Here is a 15052-nt window from a genome sequence, read left to right as displayed (position 1 = left end):
TAGTAGTTGACGGTTTGGAAGGTTCTGCCTGAGGAGCCTTGGTGAATTTCTGCAATTCATCTTGTCAATAGTGCACACTGCTGTGACTGAACATCAGTGATAGATGGAATTAATGTTGCAAATGTGGTGCTAGTTAAATGGACTGCTTTGTCCTGAATAGTGTCAAGCTTCATGAGTGTTATTGGAGCTACACTCATCCAGGCAAGTGGTTTCTGGTCAATGTAATCCCAGGATTTTGATAGTGGAAGATTCAGTGCTGATAATGCCAGTGCAGGCAGGGAAATTCAATTTTCTTTTCCCTCATTCCCAAGGCTGGCAATTTCTTTTTCCTGTTTAGTAACATGGAAACATTTGGAAATTAGGTCTCGCTGTGTACTCGCAGCGATGGTCATCAATGTATAGCATCAGAAACAGTTTCAGCTGTCTTTAATACCATTCACCATGCTGGATTTATATGCAATGACCAACTCTGTAAGACTTTGAGAGCAGTTTGTCCCTGAACTTTGCAAGTTAAAACATATTATCTGTTCAAATTACTGTCCGTTTATTCCTCAGAGCTGACTATCCATAGCAATATTCTTTTTATTATTGAACACTTTCACCCAATGGATTTCTTTCTGAAGTGTAACTATTGAAAATATGGAACATCAAGTTACTGTGGCTTTCTGAACACTGATTTATTATTAACCTGCAGTTAAAGCTGAAGCAATCTATTTCTGTCACATTACTCTGTAGTTAAAATCAAAGTTCACCAGGTCGAGATTTTGGGAAGAATTTTACAATCTGGGAATTGGTTTCTGGTTTGCGAGGGAGGCCCGTAAATGGTGTTCTTTCCTACTACCTACCACTTACCAATTCTATTGGCTACCTTCCACCTACCCTCAATCTTAAGTGGCCACTTCCTGTGTTGGTCACAATCTTTCTGCCACAGTGGGGATTGAGTGGAATGTTAGTTGGGGGAACAGGTGGCAGTTGAGGTGGGGGGGGGGAGGGGGGGAAGGAGGAGAAGGAGATTGTTGTCCAACAAAAGCAGCCTACCCTAGCCTTGATTAGGGATGAGTGTGTTTCTCCCATGACCGCTGCATCCACCTGGGAATGGATGCAGTGCCCGCAGTCGTAGCTACTACTAGTAGTTGCTGACCGATCTGATGCCTGACAGTTCTTTAGAATTGGGTCACCCTCTCCAGATTGGTTGGATATGGGCTTTCTACCTTAATTGGGAGCAACAATTCTGACTGGGAGTGAATTACATATTGGTGTTTTGGACCTGTTAAATTTCTGCCCAAAATCGCCTTCTGTTGGGTTGTTCCATTACTTGCTGTCCATATTTAGTCAGTGGATGGACAATGGATCCTCTTTTACTTCATTTGTTTTTTTTTTGTTATTGCTATGTTATGTGTGCCCTTGAGGTACAGGAACTAATTGACTTCTGTTTACTTTCCCTCCTTGAACAATCCGTGTCAGATGTTCCAAAGAAGAAGCTCTATGAAGCCATTGTGTCTGGGGACATTGGAAAGTTGATGAAGCTCCTGCAGCCTCAAGATGTGGACCTGATCTTGGATGATGGCATGAGCCTCCTGCACTGCGCCGTTCAACTGGGCAACGAGGAAGCTGTCCGGTTGTTGCTTTTGTACAATGCCAATCCGAATATACCTAACAAGCGGGGGTCGACACCACTTCACCTGGCTGCAGACAAGAACTTGAAGGTCATAGCTGAGCTGCTTCTGGGAAAGAAGGCAAATGTAAATGCCAAGGATGAAGACCAGTGGACTCCGCTCCACTTTGCAGCACAGAGTGGTGAAGAAACCCTTTTGCGGTTGCTACTGGACAGGAATGCTTCAACAAACGAGGTGGACTTTGAAGGTCGAACAGCATTGCACGTTGCTTGCCAGCACAGCCATGAAAATATAGTGCGTGTTCTTTTGAGTCGCGGGGCTAATGCCCAAGCCAAAGGGAAGGACAACTGGATGCCTTTGCATTTTGCTGCATGGCAAGGCCATCACACCATCACAAAGCTTCTCATCAAGCAGGCTGGGGCAAGTGGAGATGTGCTGACAGCCGATGGAAGGACCCCACTGCACCTTGCAGCCCAGAGAGGGCAGTACCGAGCAGCTCGTATCCTCCTGGAGTTCAAGAGCACCGTGAATTGGAAAACCTTGAGCCGCCACACGCCCCTTCACCTGGCGGCAGAAGGTGGGCATACCAGCACTTCCAGGCTTCTTATCAAGCATGGTGTGGACATCAATGCAGTGACTGAGGATGGCTGGACTGCCCTCCACCTGGCATCCAATAGTGGCCATCTACAGACTGTGAAAATGTTGGTGGAAGAACAGGCCAATGTTGAGATCTCCGGTTTCCTCCAGAGAACAGCGCTCCACCTTGCTGCAGAGAAAGGGCATAGTGAAGTGGTCAGGGAGCTTCTCAACAGCACAGAAAATACCACTAATGTTGCGGATGATGAAGGGTTAACACCTCTGCATATAGCAGCAAAGTGTGGACATCTGAAATGTATTGACATCCTCCTTGCTCATGGCGCTGATGTCAATTTACACAACTCAAAATTTCAGACACCTTTAAGCCTGGCTGAAGAATCTGGCAATGGCTTGGCCATTGATGCGCTTCGGTACCTGGCAGAATCTGAAATTGAAATCTTGTGAGGTGGTGACTGACCACTAGGAAAAGCCTCCAGAACCTGCCGAGTTACTGCACAAGATTAATTAAACTGGAGGATTGTATGAACTGAAAACTGTGTATCTGGTGTTTTTCTTTAAATCCTCCAATTTAATGTAAGGGTCCATTTTGATGGGTGTGGATAGAAGAATATCTGATGGATTCTCATCAAATGTCTTGAGATTGTTGAAGGAAGTGATTCGTACTTGGATTTCAGAACTTCACAATAAAGAATGCGCCCCTGCATTTAAGCACCTGTATTCTTCTCCTCTCATGATAACTGCTTCGAGGACAATATTACATGGTGACATAGTTTTAAAAAGCAGATTTCCAGAACTCTGTGCAATTGCTTGACTATCACACTGGGTTTCATGTTTGTGCCATAACAGATGTTGCCTTCCTGCCAGTCAACAGACTTGTCAGATTCCTTTTACATTTGTTTTTGGAAAAGATTATTGCTGACAAGATGGGCTGAAAGGCCTCCTCTTGAGCTATGTTGTGCTATGACCCTATAAATAAGGAGGTTGCCTCCTCACCCTTTTGAAACAAAATGCAAAACAACACTTGGAGAGCAGCCTTCACAGTTGCAAAGGGTCATTTAAAGGGTTACCTCAACCATCATCCTCCATTACACCATTTATACTGGTTTTGTTGTTTCTTTTGATGTCGCATTGTTGTGGTTGACTTGAATGTGCAGGAACTTGTTTGACTGAGTCTGAATGCGATTTGATTCTGTTTCCTTGTACAGTAAAGGAAATTATTTGTGTGGTATCATTAAGGTGAGTGCTTTATATTCCTTGGACCAATTGTCATGTAATAAGCAAGCTTGTTGTACTTATCCATCTTCAGTGATTTAGACTTGCATTATTGCCACGGGGTCATGAATTCAAATGTCATTTGCCAGTACTGTATTATTAACCTTAGTGTTTGCACACAATTCAATCCCAGTCTTTCCTTTTTCCATTACTTTTGCATGCAAAAATGTTAAATGTAATGCAATTTTATATTTCATAACAGGAGAAAGGAAATGATATCCATGTGGATCTTGGCAAAAATATTACAAGAAGAATTTTTTTTGTCCCAGCATTAGTATAAAATTTGGTCCCAAAAATATTATTTTCTAAAACAAAGAATAAACTGTTCATTTCAAAAAAAATTATTAATACAACTTTTATATTTTTTTTAATCTGGGTGAGCAATGGGATTAGTAGAATAGTTCCCAGCACTCCTCCAATTCAAAGGAAGGGAGCAAATAGCCAAGAATGTTGTGGCGGCTTCTTTCTTCAGTGGCCCTAATTAGCAAATGTGGATGTACAGGTTTGGTTTTGGCTATGATGCACTTGACAGACAAATGTTTCTCTGCCCCTTACTTTACATCTATTGACTAGCTAGTTGGGCAAGTTACTGCAATGTTCCCATTTCTGTGGAACTGTACTGGGGAACCGGATGAAGTCCTACTATATGGAAGAAGGAAATGCCCTATTTAAAATGATTGTTACCACAAGAATGAGAGGTCACGCTTGCATCACTTCAAATCTCCCCACTGTCGCTCACTGTGTGTGGAAAACCGTGGAGCAAACTAACTTCATCCTTGTATCGCTGTCAACCTGCAGGTGGGCATAGACCCATCTTACTAGCAGAATAAGTCCGTATGAATCAGTGTAATTCTGGTCTCTGGATCTGATATTAGGAAGTTGGCCTGTTCCAAAACCTTTTATTGGAAAGCCATCTCTGCCATTTTAAGGTGAAGTTCAATCTGAACGTGGCATTGGCGATAATTAGATGTATTGTACATTAGCATGAGTAAATGAAAAGGGACTCCCCTTTTGGTTAAGGGTGGACTGTCTCCTTTTTAGCTGCCACTTATTTAGAGAGCTCTTGCTGCATGTAGCTGTTGAACACTGTAAAGGAAGCAGAGGTACTGAAAGTTTCCCATTGTTCCTTTACTTGTGTTGGAGGTTAGCTAGCTAGGAAGGGTATATTATTGAGGTGTAAATAGTAATTCAACACATCAGTATGTGGGCCATCGTGTATAGCATTTTAACTTGTCTCAGGTGGTAGTGCTGATTTTTTTTTCATTTAAGTTTTCAAACTAAATTGCTATGCGATTATTGGAAATATGTACGCTTTAGTACATCTTTTTTAAGAGGCAATGTTTGCTTTGTCCTTTCATAGATTACTGATCTTCATTGTAACTAACACTGTAATTAGAATAATAATAAAATGATGACACTTGTTGTCTATATCCAAGTGTTGAGAGTTTTCTTTCTTTACTGTATCGTTGAAGGCCCTGAGGCTACAATGGGTGAAATCAAATGGTAAGCTACTAGTTTCATGAGATGTCACTTTTTTTTTGCTAAGTATTTCTAATATTTTCTGGTTTTGTATTGGATTTCTGACATATGCAGCATTTTTCCTTTTTTGTAGATCTGCGATAAGGTATCATTTCTTTTGGGTTTGTGTGGCATTACTACTAGGTTCAGTTCAACCAGGCAAAATAGAATGTGAACATGTGAAAATTAAAAGTTCCCACTTCTGATCATGAGTGGATCTCTATTCAGAACAAAGCAAATCTCTCTCTTCAAATGGTCTCTTGACATTCATTGCTGAAAATGTGTTGCTGGAAAAGTACAGGAGGTCAGGCAGCATCCAAGGAACAGGAAATTCGACGTTTCGGGCATAAGCCCTTCATCAGAATCCTGATTAAGGGCTTATGCCCGAAACGTCAAATTTCCTGTTCCTTGGATGCTGCCTGACCTCCTGCGCTTTTCCAGCAACACATTTTCAGCTCTGATCTCCAGCATGGTGGCACAGTGGTTAGCACTGCTGCCTCGCAGGCCTGAGACCCGGGTTCAATTCCTGACTCAGGCGACTGACTGTGTGGAGTTTGCACATTCTCCCCGTGTCTGCGTGGGTTTCCTCCGGGTGCTCCGGTTTCCTCCCACAGTCCAAAGATGTGCGGGTCAGGTGACTTGGCCATGCTAAATTGCCCATAGTGTTAGGTAAGGGGTACATGTAGGGGTATGGGTGGGTTGCGCTTCGGCGGGTGGGTGTGGACTTGTTGGACCGAAGGGCCTGTTTCCACGCTGTAATTAATTAATTTAATCTAATCTGCAGACCTCACTTTCTCCTCTTGACATTCATTGTCTTGTCCATTGCTTGAAGAATAATCACTGAGGATGGTGATTTTGGATGGTTTTGAGGAAGTGTTTCTTTTTTAGATTAGATTAGATTACTTACAGTGTGGAAACAGGCCCTTCTGCCCAACAAGTCCACACCCACCCGCCGAAGCGCAACCCACCCATACCCCTACATTTACCCCTTACCTAACACTACGGGCAACTTAGCATGGCCAATTCACCTGACCCACACATCTTTGGACTGTGGGAGGAAACCGGAGCACCCGGAGGAAACCCACGCAGACACTGGGAGAACGTGCAAACTCCACACAGTCAGTTGCCTGAGTCGGGAAATGAACCCGGGTCTCAGGCGCTGTGAGACAGCAGTGCTAACCACTGTGCCACCGTGCCGCCCATTTTCTTTGAGGAAATGTACTTGGCTGTGTTTTAAGAATATACCATCAAATCTACCTAATCTGGAAGTGATATCATCTATGGGATCCCACCATCCCTGTACACCATGACTTCAGAAACTCAAGCGAGTTGTTTTGATGTCACAATTCTTTCCTGATCATAAAATCAAACAAAGGGATAAAGACTCTCTTCTGTACTACCAACCATGATCCCACTTTTCCAGCACTGGGTCCACAGGCTTAAATGTTCTGGCATCAGTCTTCAGCCAATTTGATTCACTCCATGTGGTATCAAAAAACTGTTAGAGGCACTTGGGAGTGCAAAGGCTATGGCCCTGACAACATTCTGGTAATAGCACTGAAGGCTTGTCCTCCAGAAATTGCTGTCAAGGTCTTCCAGTACAGTACAACACTAGCATCTACCCAATTGGTATCTCCAACTGGTTGATATCACACTTGCCACATAGGAAGGTGGTTGTGGTTGTTGGAGGGCAGTCTCTCAGCTGCAGGATATCTCTACAGAAGTTCCTCACAGTAGTGTCCTAAGCCTAACCATATTTCTCTGTTTCATCAATGACCTTCCCTCCGTCATAAGGTCACAAATGGAGATGTTCGCTGATGGTTGCGCAATGTTCAGCATCGTTTGCAATTCCTTTTAATTTTTTTTCTCTCCTTTTTGTTTTCTACACCCACACTACCGCCCAACTGCAGTAGTGCTTTATTTTTTTTCCCCAGCACCCATGTTGTGTGTGTGTGTGTGTGTGTGTGTGTGTGTGTGTGCGCGCAGGTGTGAGACACAGAGAGACACAAGGTGCACGAATCTTTATTCCGTTTCCACCACCAGGAAGAAAGGAAACACCTGAGTGGCCAGCGACAAGCAGTGCTCTTGACATCAAAGGGGTAATGCTGAGTGGCAATTCCTTTATATACTGGAACAATCCATGTTCAAATGCAACAAAGTCTGGAAAACATGCAGGCTGAATCAATGAGGTGAGATTAGGTACTAATGCAATGTGTATTGATGCAAATAGCCTTCTAGTTCCTCATTATTTAGATTCTTGTCCCACTGTTGACATTTTAGAAGTACAGAAGCCCTATAGTGTAGAAAGAGGCTATTTGGCCCTTCGAGTCTGCACTGACCTTCTAAAAAGCTTCCCACACAGACCCAGTCCCCAACCCCCAATCATGTTCCCATAATCCCACATTTACCATGGCCAGTCAACCTAGTTTATCTGACACCCTGTCAAATACGGTCAAAGCCTTAATACCAGTTTTAGATGGTCTTAAATGGCACTGGGCCAGGATTTGGGCATTTTATTTACTCATTTGTATGTTAGGGGCACATCATGTATTGCAAATTGCCCAAAAAGCGGTTAAGAATCAACAATATTGCTGTGGTCTGGACTCCGTTGTGGACCAGACTGGGTAAGGATGGCAGATTTCCTTTCCCTAAAGGACACTAGTCAACTAGGTGGGTTTTTACAACAACATCAATGAGTACACGGCTGACATTAGGAAAGAACAAGAAAGTCCAGACAAAAATGATGTTGATTTCAAATCTAACCACTTATCATGGTAGGATTTGAACCCATATCCCCAGAATATTAACAGGACAGTTTTTCGTTACTAGTCTGGTGATGTTATTACTACATCACCCCTCACTAGAGTCAAACCTTCAAGCAGTACAATTTGGTACCAGTGCAGGTCTCCCTCAGAGTACTGGTGCACCACACAAAACAAATTGAGACTGAATCACTCTTGTGTTGAATATAATTGTCAGGAGTAGATTTGACAAAAAGGTAACAGCAAGGTGCTCTGGGACCATCGCGCTCGTTCTTGACATTGGTCAGTACAGGAATTGAACCTATGCTGTTAGTATCACTTTCTGCATAGCAAAACCAGCTGTTTAATTAATTGTTACACTTCTTCCCTTCCTTCTTTCCCCCCCCCTCCCCCCCCAACACCCACAGAAAGGCCAGCCTGACTCCAAAAGTGAAACTAAGAAATGCTTTTATTTCAAATTCAAAAATTGAGTGTGTGCAGGAAATCTCTGTACGATCAATGTCAACAGTGGGGACCAATTCCATCCCCCAGTGCTGATGTCTGTCACTGTTTAAGTAGGCAAAAGAAGTCATCCTAAAGTACACCTAAATGGATTGTATAAAGGCAGTGACTGACTTAAGGAAGTGAAGAATAACTATGCACTTACTCTTCACTTCAGCAGTGCATTTATGATTGCTGCAAATAACATATTGTACAGGTATGCTGCATTACTATTGCCTCAAGTTATCGGATCTGATTTGAGGAGGCTGATGCATAACAACCCATATGAAACCACATTTGCTGCAAATCTGAAATTGATACAGAAATATTGTATTGTCCAATCTAAAATGTACATGGTTGAGGTGACACGCTTGTGGAGTTCTGAGTGGTCTTGTCCTGTTCTGTCGGTCTGCTTTGAACTGAATAGTAAAACCTCTTCACTGAGATGGCAATGAACTGGTGAAATTGGGTGGCATGGTGGCTCAGTGGTTAGCACTGCTGCCTTATGCTGCCAGAGACCTGGGTTCAATTCCTGCCTCGGGTGACTGTCTATGTGGAGTTTGCATGTTCTCTCTGTCTGTGTGGGTTTCCTCCCACAATTCAAAAGATGTGCAGGTCAGGTGAATTGGCTATGCTAAATTCCCATAGTGTTGGGTGCATTAGTCAGGTGTAAATTTAGGGTAGAGGAATAGGTTAATCTTCAGAGTGTCAGTGTGGGCTTGTTGGGCCAAAGGGCCTGTTTCCATACTGTAAGGAACCTAATCTAATCTCTAATAGAATCATAGACAGCACAGGAGGCCATTCTGCTCAATCCATGTAGGCCAGCTGTCTGCATAGTAATAGAGGCATGCTCATTTTAATTCACAAATTAAACTGTGGGTCAGGATTAAATGTTCTGTCAGGATTGATAGTGAGCTGTCAAAAGCCCCCATCAGTTCCGTGAGATGAAGTGACAATATTCAGTGACTTGGTGTTTATAATCTCAGTTGATGGTAAAACTGGAACCATCTGATCCCATAATGAAACCTGTCTTGATAGAACATATGTTTAATTTTTACAGGTAGTTACCACTGTTTAGTCACTAAAACATTTATACAAGATTTTCAGGTATTCTTTCATGATAGAACATAATGTTATCACACAAAATAAGGAGGAAAAAAAAGCAAAGATGATGTACATATAAAAGACAGTTCAAAAAATCATAGTACAAAGTTTTAACCTGTTTGCCAGCACTAATCTTTTATAGATGTTCAATTCTGGAGAAATCTCTCTCCCATCTTATTTCACTGACTTCTTTCAGTTTCTTTTCCTTGGACCATTGAAGAAAATTTTACAATTGTGTTTCCAAGCTTGTGGCATGAACCATTCACAATGCTAATGACCCAAACACTTCCAGTTCAAAAAAAACTTGAAGATTTCTTTTTTTTTTGTAATCATTTTTAACTTAAATTGTAAATGTTTCATTAAAAATAAATTTTCATCAACGTTGACTGTTTGCAGACCCTTGTAGGATGTTACAGGAACATAGGTTACCAACGTGTAAAGTTTGTTAGGAGAATCCTCATCTTCATTGCGCTTTCTGGATAAACGCGCACGAATGCGATATGGGACATTCCTTACACCTTTAGCCCAAACAGCCTTGTTCAAACGAGTATCAATGCGGACGTCAGGAGTACCCACTTCCTTCACTGAAAACTTACGGATCTCCTTTAATGGAACGAGGAGCACGTCTCTTAAAACCCACGCCATGGATTCGCTTGTGGACATTTATTGTATATTCCCTTGTAACCACCTTGTTGATAGCTGACCGGCCCTTTTTTTTAACTTGAAGATTCCTATCCAAACTGTCCTGGCTTAAACTCCATAAAACTAAAAAGTTATCAGTCAGAACAATTGGATTCTCAGAACTAAATCATAATTCTCACGTTTAAAAGAATTTTTTTTTTCCTTTCTAACTGAATTCTGGCTTTCTCTGGACTAAAACCTTGAACCTTCAGATCTGAATCTGAACTAAGTCCATGCTATAATAAACTAAAATAAATTGTGTGTTTATCTGTCATAAACTCAATAGTATGAACATTTTATCTGTTATCTGCTATTTTAGGCATTTGATCATTGTCGCTGGTTTTCTTGGAATGAATGTACATAGACCCCTGATTCAAAACACTTTCTGACCAATATTTTTAAAAAAAAACCTCCTTCCGCCTTTGTTTTAAATCCAAATTATTAAATAACAACAGATCGACCCCAGTATTCAGGACTGCAATGGGGGAGATGTTGCCTGTTAAGAACTGCTCAACAGTCAGAAGCGTGCAGTCCCTCATTCTTGTAAATGGCACTGGAAGCATTGGCAGCTGTCGGCTGTGCCCCCACCAGAGGTCAAGGATTTATAAGGGGCCTTGCGCTAATGGTGAGTAGGACACTGGCAGCGGGAGCAGAAGCGTGGCTCTCGATGGGGCCTCTCCTCACTTATTCACCTTCCCATTCCTGATACTCCAGCAAGAGTATTTTTAATTGAGCTATGCCTTTGGGAGAGCCCAACAGGCCTAACCATGTTTCCTTTAGAATGATAGAGTCCTTACGGTGTAGAATCAGGCCATTCAGCCCAACAAGTCCACACTGACATTCTGAAGAGTAACCCATCCAAACCCATTCCCCTATCCTATCATGCAATACTTACTGCTGACAAATGCATTTAACCTACACATCCCTGAACACCATGGGCAATTTAGCATAGGCAATTCACCTAACCTGCACATCTTTGTCCCTGTTTTTACATTGGCTTCTTCCGGGTGCTCCCACAGTCAAATGTGGAAACTCCACACAGTCTGTCGTCCGAGGCTGGAATTGAACCTGGGTCCCTGGCACTGTGAGACAGCCACTATGCCACCCATGCCATCTTTTCCAAAGCAGCAACTGGGTGAATACCAGTTTGGAATTATGTGAAACAGCTGCATGATTTGAAAATTGGTCAATCCTTGGTTGTGGCATGTTACACCAGCACTGGCATGATTTGTCTAAAATTGTCAATTTAATGTCCTCAAATTACTCCAGGGCAAGTAGGCCACTCAGTTATCTTCAAGTCCCAGATTTAAGTGAGGCAGTGGTGGAATGCCAGAGACCCTAGTCATTGTCTTCCCAACCAACTAAATATCCCTCCGCTCCAACCTCACCAAATGGTTGGACTTAAATTCCACTTATATCATGGTACAGCACAGAAGCAGCTCATTCAGCCCATCAGGTCTATTCTGACTCTTTTGTAGCTGTTTTTCTCTTGTACTTAGTCAATTCGCTTCTGAAATTTTGCCATTTGTTTCCACCTTCCTTGCAGGCTGTACACTCCAGGTCACAACTACTTGATCCCCTCATTGTCTTTGGTTCTTCTGTTAAATAACTCTGGGCCTTCACACTCAGTATTGCTAGCAAGGTGAGTTAATGGAGGAGCTCCTGCTTTCAAAAAATGAGGTTTGTTCTAGGTTTACAGTGCAACAGCAATCTGTGTCAGTACTATCACTTCGCTCAGCACTCAATTATGTTCACATGCGTCTGCATCACTGGAGAGAGAGAGAGAGAGAGAGTGGCAGATGGAGTTTAATTTAGATAATTGTGAGCAGTTGCATTTTGATAAGGCAAATCAAGGTAGGACCTAATGGGAGGGTCCTGGGGAATGTTGCCAAACATAGAGACCTTGCCTGCACGATCATAATTCCTTGCAAGTGGAGTCGCAGGTAGACCGGGTAGTGAAAAAAGTGTTTCATACATTTACCTTTATTGGTCAGTGCATTGAGTATAGTAGCTGGGAGGTCATGTTACAGATATACAGGACATTAGTTAGGCCACGTTTGGAATACTTCAATCAATTCTGGTCTCCCTGCTGTAAGAGAGAATTTGTTAAACTTAAAATGGGTTCAGAAAAGATTTATAAGGATGTTGCTGGGTTTGGAGTGATTGAGCTATAGGGAGAGGCTGAATAGGTTGGGGTTGTTTTCCCTGGAGTGTTGGAGGTTGAGGGCTGACCTTATAGAGGTTATAAGATCATTTAGGGGCATAGGTAGGGCAAATAACTAAAGTCTTTGCCCCAGGGTAGATGAGTCTAAAACTAGAACTGTAAGGAGAGAGGGGAAGATTTAAAAGGGACCCAATGGACAACCTTTTCATGCAGGGGGTGGGGCACGTATGGAATGAGCTGTCAGCGAAAGTGGGAGAGGCTGGTGCAATTACAGCATTTAAAAGGAATCTGAATGTGTACATGAATAGGAAGGGTTTAGAGGGATATGGGACAAATGTTGGGCAAATGGAACTAGATTAATTTAGGGTATCTGATTGGCATAGGTGAGTTGGGCCGAAGTCATAGCGACAGACCTATGACTGTAAGAGTTTTACAAGAATGGTACCAAGGAAGAAAAACTGCAGTTGTGAAGATCGATTTGAAAGATTCTGATTGTTCTCTATTCATAAAAGGATCTTCTTGAGAGCTCTCCCAGCAAATCTTGTTCCTTTATTAACCCCAATCCCTATCAGGATCCATCATCAAATGCAGGCTATAATCTCTAATTGCTGTCTCTGAGGTTCTGAAATTGCCCATGCTGCCCACATGAGGCAGTCAATGATTACTAACCACTGAAAATGAAGCTTCCATTGTGACTTTTGGCTTCAATCTTTGTCGTCATTGTCAACAGGGGTAGTGCCAGAACAATGGAGGATAGCACATATTGATTGTTCCCTTGCTTAAGAAGGGGAGTCAGGACAACCATGGTTTTTATAGGCCAGTGAGCCTTACTTCGTTTGTACTTAAGATGTTGGAAAAGTTATGAGAGAGAGAATTTATAATCATCTGGAAAGGAATAAATTGTTAACTTGGTAAGAGTTAAAATGGCCTCATCACTCTGATCACAGCTAGATGTTCAAATTCAAGCAGTAATCCTTTACCTGACTGTGGAGCAGCAACCTTGGACTTTGGTGGGAAGAAAAGAAGTGTAGATTATTTTCTAAACAGGAAAAGGGTTCAGGAATCGGGGAGTCCTAGTTCAAGAATTTCTTAAGGTTAACGTGCAAGTTCATGTGTGTTTTGGAAATGCAAATGCAATGTTTGTATTCATTTTGAGAGTGCTAGAATAGAAGAGCAGAAATATACTGTTGAGGCTGTATAAGGTCCTCATCAGACCACATTTGGAATATTGTGAGCAGTTTTGGGTACTGTATCTAAGGAAGGATGTGTTGGCATTGGAGAGAGCCTAGAGATGGTTTGCAAGAACGATCCCAGGATTGAAAGGGTTGTCATAATGAGGAGGAGTTGAGTGTTTACAATGGGTCTTTACTCAATGGAATATGGAAAGATGAGGGATATGGTTGAAACTTATTGAATACTGATATGCTTGGATAGAGTAGAATAGAGGATATGTTTCCACTAATAAGAGTGACTAGCAACAAAGCACAACCTCTGAGTGAAGGGGCAACCCTTTAGAACTGAGGTGGGGAGGAATTTCTTCACACAAGAGGTTGTTAAATCTGTGGAACTCATTACCACAGAGGGCTGTGGAGGCCAAGTCATTGAGTATGTTTAAGATCTGAATTAGGTTCTTAATTGGTAAGTGGATTAAGGGTTACAAGGAGAAGGCGAGAGAATGGGGTTGAGAGACACTTCAGCCTTGATCAAATGACCTAATTCTACACCTATATCTTATGGGACTCCTAATGCATATGGGGATTTCAACTGCTTTTAGACAGTTGTTTTTACAAAACAGAGGTAATTTTGCTTTTAGTACTGTTGGCATATGTGTGGGGTGAACCGTTAGCAATTAGTTATGTTTTGCTTGACACTACAAGGGCAGGCCTTGGTGACTGTCCCAGAGTGGTGAGGAAGTGAGAACTTATGGAGCATGTATTGTGACATTGGGAGACCCTCCCATATGGTATGGAAACATTTCCTCCGGGCTTACTAACCAAGGGTTCCAATCCAAGTTGATTTCTTTTTTAGCAGGGAACATTTCCATGCCTGCTGAGCTCACACAACCCCTTCCCCACCCCTCTGCTGCTCGAAAACAACATGAGTTCCAAATGGCAAATGAGTAGATTCTTTAATCACAGGTGATTCTTGATAGTCAGTTAAAAAGCATTCATTCCCATCTTTAATATTTCATAAACCAGTGTTCATTTAGTATAGGGTTCCAAATAAAGGAACTGGGACAAACGCAAAAACCGAAATGCAACAATAGCAAGACAATCCTGCTCCTGTAACAAAAACAGAAAATGCTGGAGAAACTCGACAGGTCTGGCAATATTTGTGGAGAGAAAGCAGAGTTCAGAACACTTGCTGAAGAAGGGTAACTGGTGCCAAAACATTAACTCTATTTCCCTCTCCACAAATGCTGCCAGACCTGATGAGTTTCCCCAGCATTTTCTGTTTTTGTTACAGGAGCAGGATTGTCTTGTTGCACAGGGCCTTGGTGAGACCACGCCTGGGGTGTGTTCAGTTTTAGTTCCTTTTATATGAGGAAAATGTTCTGTTGTGGATGGAGTGTAACAAAAGGTTTATCAGACTGATTCCTGGAAATGTATGAAGAGAGATTGGACCAGTTAAGATTGTCTTTATTAGAACTTAAAAGAATGAGGATTGATCTCATAGAAACTTTAAAAATTCTAACAGGACCAAACAGGTTAAATACAGGAAGAATGTTCCCAATGTCCAGGGAGTCCAGAACCATGGACACAGTTTAAGGATACAGGGTTGCCAATTTAGGACTGAGATGAGGAGAAATTTCTTCAACTAGAGAGTGGTGACCCTGTAGAGTTCTCTTCCACAGAAAG

At 42.2% G+C, this 15052-nt stretch overlaps 1 protein-coding gene and 1 pseudogene across 1 annotated transcript in view; one reads left to right on the top strand and one right to left on the bottom strand.

The window, feature by feature from the left end:
* ripk4 (receptor-interacting serine-threonine kinase 4) overlaps nt 1–4871 on the top strand; it is a 57488-nt gene extending 52617 nt beyond the window's left edge. The window contains exon 8 of the mRNA XM_060833828.1: nt 1465–4871. Coding sequence (XP_060689811.1) covers nt 1465–2657 — 1193 coding nt within the window. The 3' untranslated portion in view covers nt 2658–4871. The remainder of the gene's footprint in view (nt 1–1464) is intronic.
* A 4850-nt stretch (nt 4872–9721) lies between these two features.
* LOC132820623 (large ribosomal subunit protein eL31-like) lies at nt 9722–12915 on the bottom strand (annotated as a pseudogene).
* Nucleotides 12916–15052: the final 2137 nt, after the last annotated feature.

The sequence above is a fragment of the Hemiscyllium ocellatum genome, chromosome 12 (genome assembly GCF_020745735.1).
Source record: "Hemiscyllium ocellatum isolate sHemOce1 chromosome 12, sHemOce1.pat.X.cur, whole genome shotgun sequence".
NCBI classification, from domain to species: domain Eukaryota; kingdom Metazoa; phylum Chordata; class Chondrichthyes; order Orectolobiformes; family Hemiscylliidae; genus Hemiscyllium; species Hemiscyllium ocellatum.
This window is presented reverse-complemented; position numbering and strand designations above follow the sequence as displayed.